General features: G+C 42.4%; 1 protein-coding gene across 1 annotated transcript; it reads left to right on the forward strand.

Moving 5' to 3' along the window:
* Nucleotides 1–317: 317 nt before the first annotated feature.
* LOC149459714 (E3 ubiquitin-protein ligase TRIM8-like) lies at nt 318–2579 on the forward strand. The gene has a single exon (XM_089680817.1). It carries the CDS (start codon nt 330–332, stop codon nt 1365–1367), a length of 1038 nt encoding a protein of 345 aa, XP_089536943.1. The 5' UTR covers nt 318–329; the 3' UTR covers nt 1368–2579.
* Nucleotides 2580–6679: the final 4100 nt, after the last annotated feature.

A 6679-nucleotide genomic window follows, 5' to 3' on the forward strand; every position in this document is an offset into this window, starting at 1 on the left:
CGCTGGATCGAGAGGGGGCTCAGATAAGTGTTAGGGGGGCTGTTACACACACATAAGGTTTTTTACCTTCATGCATAGAATGCATGAAGGTAAAAAACCTTGAGCCTTTAGAACCACTTTAAGATCATTTAAGTTTGTTCTTTGTTTTTCCTTCATGGAATAGAGTACAAATGCATGGACAATGCTTGGTAACCGCATCTCAAATTCCCATATACATGGGTCCTACAAACACTGTGCCTACCCAACCACATAAAAAAACTATATTTGTTCAGTGACGAGTTAAATCTGCACAAGGGTTTCACTTTCATTTCTTTGCTCTGCTGTCAGGAATGGTGTCTGCAGATGTGAGAAAGGAGTTGCTGGACTGTTCTATCTGTCTGAACATATATACGGATCCTGTAACACTGAGATGTGGACACAACTTCTGCCGGGTCTGTATTGATCGGGTGTTGGATACACAGAAGGGATCTGGGGTTTATTCCTGTCCTGAATGCCGAGCAGAGTCTGCGGAGAGGCCTGTACTGATAAGGAACATAACTCTGTGTAACATCGTGGAGAGTTTCCTCTTTACTCCGCCAACTCAGGACGAGGCTGGAATCATCTGTACGTACTGTGTGGACTGTCCTGTACCTGCTGCTAAATTATGTCTGATGTGTGAAGCTTCTCTATGTGATAAACACCTGAGAGTCCACAGCAAGGCACCAGAACATGTCCTAACTGAACCCACCACCACCCTGGGGAACAGGAAATGCTCCATCCATCGGGAGCTCTTGAAATATTATTGCACTGAGGACTCTGTCTGTATATGTGTGTACTGTAGGTTAGATGGAGAACATCAGGGACATCAGGTGGAGATATTAGATGAGGCTTCACAGAAGAAGAAGAGACTGGAGAATGTTCAGAAGGACCTGTTCACCAACAGAAACAGGACTGAAAGGAGAGTCCAGAGTCTACAAGAATTCAGGGGCAAGATACAAGGAGAAGCAGCTGATGTAAAAGGAAAAGTCTCTGCTCTGGTTAGAGACATCATAGGACAGCTTGGAGACCTAGAAAGGAAGGTCCTGAGTGAAATCTCCAGGCAAGAAGAACAGATATTATTGTCACTCTTGGATCTTATCCAGCAGCTGCAATCAAAGAAGGATGAACTGTCCAGGAAGATTCATCACATTGAGGAACTGTGTAACATGGCTGATCCACTCACTGTCTTACAGGAAACAGATGACTTTTGTGATACTAAGAACAGAGAGACACATAAACCATTTCACACTGGAGGTGAACTAGATGTGACTGTGATCTCACAGAAATTACACACATTATCTGGCATTGTAAAAATGGTAAAAAGAGGGGTCTCTTATCACTGGATATAAAAACAGCTGGTAATTGTCTACATACTGTATATCAGGTGCCTTGAAAACAGCATCATACTCAATGAACCACAATCACCCAGAAACACCAGAGGGATTTCAGCATCCTCAGGTGTTAAGCAGAACAAGTTTTACCTCTGGGCAACATTCCTGGGATCAAGGGATCAGAGAACTGGATAGTGAGGATTTGTTATGCCAGCATCAAGATGAAAGGAGATCACTCATAGAATGGACAAAATAGCAGGTCTTGGGGTTTGTACAGAAAAACACAGTTTATCAGGCCATAATAAAAAAACAAACAAACCCAGATACTTGACAGTATAATTAGTAACAGATTCAGGATCTCATTGGATTATGAGTGGGAAACGATGTTTTTATGAGCTATGTGAGGCTGTTAGACACCTCCACACCTTCAATGCCACCTTCACTAAACCCCCTGATGCTGTTTTGGAGGTATGGCAAGGATCTGTGAAGATAACAGGATTTGGTATAAAGCCAGCTGTACAAGGACATGGTTTGATTTGTTGTAGAGAAACTCAAGAGGCCTGCAGTTCAGCCATACTGAAGACTTTTGGGATGAGTTGAAATGCCAATAACAAGCTTGTTATTATCTTGTCCAACTTAAGTACCTGACCTTGTATGCTCTTTTGGCTAAATGGATCCAAATTTCCATAGGTACAATCAAAAATCTTATGGAAAAAAGTGGATACTGCAAAGGGATAAAGGTGCAGCTCTGTATTTATGCCCATGGTTTTGAAATGGGATGTTCAGCGATCTCCTAAGGGCGTGATGGTCAGATGTCCACAAACTTTGAACCATAAAATATATATAGACATTTTTGGAAAACACTTGTAATTATGAGTCAAAGCTAACGCATTGTGTGATGTCACCCTATCTCAAGTACCACTTGCTATGTGTGATCTTTACCAGGGGGCACTTGGTAAACATTCGCCTAAACCAAAATTGTCTAATTTCCTAAAAACATTTTTTTCTTAGACAATTGGAACCTTTCTCTTCCAACATCTTAATAGACCAGACAGGCATTTAGTCTATTAATGGATAAGGGTGTGGGTAAATAATGGTCATTATGTAAATGATATTAATGGTATCTATAGTAAAAATTCCAAACCTAACTTGTCATGCATCAATAAATATTTAATATTCTGTTTGTGCGTTACAATGAACAGTTTTATAATAAATAATAATATAATGCATTTTGACTTGCTTTCAAATTTGATGCCCTCGAGCATTTTGCCATTGCATAGGGTTTTCTTAATTTTTCTATTTAATTGCTACTGCATACAGTTGCCTTGACTGCTTAGGAGTCAAGGCAACTGGATACAATATATGGAACAAGGACTGTGAGTGAACAGTTACTGTTTGTAGACCTAATAGCCCCAGTTTATTGAAAGTATTAACTGATTGTGCCAAAGTGGCAGTTTATTGTTTTCAGGTTGCTTAGGCTTGCTTCTGAGTTGCTTTACTGGAAACTAATACAGTCAAACAACTAACAGCTCCCTCTTGCACAACCACATGCCCAAGTACATCACAACACTTTCTTTATAAGGCCTGATGAAGAAGTTGTCTCCTGGTCTTCATAGGAACATATGGAGAAACAGCAATGAGTGTGCAATACAACGTAGCCCCAGAAGTGGATGCAAGCACTGCCTTGTCTGGCATAGATCACATCGCCTACTGATTTGATGTCTGTACAAAGTGGCATACATAGAGTGGGGGTGGGGGAGGGGGCAAGGGAGGTTTGTTGGGATGCATTGTTAGCCTTTAATTTTGTTTTGGGCTGCTTAAAGTTCATCTTTTAAGAAAAAAATAATAAATGCACAACTTTTTGCTGGTAAAAAAATGTGCATGTATTATTTTTTACACTACAGCCCATAAAGCTTTGAAATGCTAGGCTCCTGCAGACTCTCACTAACCTGTCTGCCCATACCTCCCATACGGGCAGGCAGCTACTGATTTCCAGGATAAATCAATGAACTACAAGAGTGCTCACCAACACCCTTGCCATTCATTTAGAAATACAAGCCAACAGCCACAGTGGGCAATGGTAGTTGTAGTTCATTTATTCACAGAACTCTGTGAAATGACATGGATGTGTGGGAGGAGAAGATCTCCCTCCTGCTATCACAGGGAGGCAGGAGCTGGGGTGTGACATCAGGCAGGCTGGGCCCACAATACTGGACTGGCTTACTGGACACTGGACCAACTAGAAGACAGCAGGATAAGGATATTTAGTACCCAGCAGGGGCAGACTGGGTAGTCTGTTTCGGTCTGGTTCAGTTTGTTAAGCTACTAATTTCACAATGGGGATCAGGGGAGTGCAGAGTCCAGTCTTTTCATAACATGTTACATGTTCAGGGGTGGACTGACCATTCAGGCACTCGGGCACTGCCCGAGGGCCCAGGGTCAGTAGGGGGCCCCATGAGATGCCCCTAGTACCTTTCATAGGCTTTTTTTGGGTGTGGTTTGAGCGTGAGTGAGGACACAGTGGCCCCATGATCCCCTATTGCCCGGGGGCCCCATGAGTTGTCAGTCCGCCCCTGGTACCCAGTTTGTATTTTTCATATTAAAAAATATACCTAAAGGACCCAATTACATAACTACGTAATACTCAAATCATATGATAGACCTGGTCCCAGATCTTTTTTACTGCTGGTCTAAATAGGAGCTTTGGTCTGTGGTGCCCACAGCTGCTGTCAGAAGGGATCATCACAATGTCCTCAGTGTGCTGTGGCCTTCCATTGTGACTTTTTAACTACTAGCAGTGTAAGTACATGACAATGGCTTGCTATTAGTCTCTTGCAGTCCCTGAACAGCAGAGTTTAGACTGGGAGAGAGAGAGAAGCAAAACCAATCAGGTGTGCTACAGTGCAAGTAACATGCTGATAGGAGGAAAGAGCAAGTGATAGAGTGGTGGTCTTATTGGTCTGCTGCTTCTTCTTTCATCATGTATTTCATATGTGCATTTCATTGTTTGCTTGGATTTAAGCTTTGATGCATACCCAAATACTTCTTTGTTTATGACAGACCCGCCCTTAAAGTGGTATTAAAGACTTTATTTGTCTCTTGTACCTACAAGTAAGCCTATAATAAGGCTTACCTGTAGGTACAATAAATCTCCTTAACGTGCGCCGTTTAGGAAAAATATACTTTAGCAGAACAGTGTGATGTCATGGTTCATTCAGACCGTGCTCTCAATGGATGGCATACCGTCCATTGAGAGAACTATATACCATGGCTGAGGCTCCCACGTGACGTCATCACAGCCGCAGCCAGTCAACCAGCTGCAGCCTGGAAACCTGGAAGGAAGACCTGGTGAAGATGGAAGCCCTGGGAAGTTGAGAAAGCGCTCCACTGGAGAGCTTCCTTTTCAGATAAGTCATTCATAATGTGCTAGTATACGATGCAGCGTGAAAAAAGGGAACACTGGCTAGTGTTCCGAAGAGCATCATCCAAGTGCTGCTACTGCAAAGGACTTTGCTCAGCTACATTACCTTTGGGCTGTCACAGTCTATCATAACAGGCTTATACCTGAGAAGCCCAGCCCTGTATCTACTACTACTTCTAAAGGGACTTTGCTCACACCTAAAACTACTTGCTGCTATATGTTACAAGGAAGTCTGCTATCTACTGTCAGCCAAGACTTCTACAGCATTTTACTAAGAGATCTAGATGTCCTCAGTGTGAATAGTTCTGATTTGGAGTATCCTACTACAATCCCCATCCCTATCCCCAGTTCTACAAGAAACTCCAAAAACAAAACACCCCCTAGACTGGTCAGTGGAGACAACAAGCTGAATTGTGTGGGAGTGTATTTGGCTGTGGAAATACACTGTGCCTGGCTGCGAGGCGAGTAAAAGGAAAAATGGGGTAACAAACAAGCAGCTCCTGTGAGGGTAGCACTAAATATGTGTGTTGTGGTTGGCAAGAGGTTAAAAACCCATGGCAATGGATTAGATACATAGAATTTTAGCTTCAGTTGGGTTTACATGTACTAGATTTGTAGAAATATGTATACACAGAGTTTATTTTCTGTTACATTGTAACAATGATCTGAACACCAGCAAACTCAGAAGAAACTTATACTAATTAGTGAATTGCTACATGCCCCAGCGCCCTTTGGTTGTGATGGGTTCCTGTTAATTGGCTTGAATTTTTCAGCAGAATGTGCAATCCTTGGCAGTTGCTGACCTTGACCTAAGCCAACATGAACGTTAGGCTGGAAGAGCTAGCTGCATCGGTTTAAGCCTTCATTGGAAGCCTAGAGGTTAACATTCTCTCAAAAGCCATATATTACGCGGCTGGAAGTGTCCAAGAAAGAAAATGGATTAAGCCAAAGGGCCCACATTTTTCCATCCTGCCTCCCCCCCACCGAGTTGCCCCCCCCGAGGTCGGTCAGCGTCCGGAACTCAGAGGCACTGGGCCCTGCAACCTTAGCGACACGAATCCAATTGAAAGTGTAGTTACGTAGTGACTGCAAAATCAATGATACATTAGGAGCCCGTGCGAGGAGTGAAAAAGGTTTCCAGTGTTTAAAGGTGTGGGCCACTTTAAAATAAGGCGCGTTATCGAGCTGGGAAAATAGCTTGATAACGGCAGTCTTTTCAAGAGGAAAGAATGGAATCGCCACAGGTTGGAGATTTAGCTGGAAAGTAGCAACAGGGAGTCCATTTTATTATTGCATTTACTGTCTTGTGAAAACATCTCTTTAGCGCTGCTGAAGGGTGTCTATATAAATGTATATGACTATTGGCTTGGCCAGCACTGTTAGAGACAAAGAAGATTGTTCACTGCTGGCAGCTGGAATACTAGAAAGGTCAACGAATAATCAAAATAATTATCTATATTTTTCTGTGTGACGCAAATGTCAGCAATGCATTGAAACTGATGTTCAGGTCCTGCTGGAAACTTTTTTTCTTTTGGATAAAGTGGTGAAGGATTAGAACCTCTGTCAAGTATTAACTGTTACCTTTTAAGACTGCCATTACTTAAAGGATAAGTCCATCTTTTGGGCAGAAATTCACTTTTCATAATAAATAGAAGCGTTTTCTATTGCCATTTCTGGCCCAGCCATCCCAATGTGCTTTTCTCTCACCTTATCCAGGGGAGGTTTAAAATCTTGTCAGTTTATTTAAATTTTTGAAATGATTTTCAGATCCATCACTTCCTGTAGATCATCTCTCAGCATTAATTTCCTGTAGGCCATTTCCCAGAAGCCTTCACTTTCTTGTTGTATCACAGACGAGGGTGTGATAGGGTGTGTTCACCACTTTGGACCACATCTCCTTCATTACAAT

This window comes from Staurois parvus, unplaced genomic scaffold (assembly GCF_062004578.1).
Source record: "Staurois parvus isolate SC_StPar_1 unplaced genomic scaffold, SC_StPar_1.0 ptg000249l, whole genome shotgun sequence".
Taxonomy (NCBI): domain Eukaryota; kingdom Metazoa; phylum Chordata; class Amphibia; order Anura; family Ranidae; genus Staurois; species Staurois parvus.

What these genes read in the sequence shown, in the direction of transcription:
- LOC149459714 (XM_089680817.1), top strand. Translation starts at nt 330, where the DNA reads ATGGTGTCTGCAGATGTGAGAAAGGAGTTGCTGGACTGTTCTATCTGT.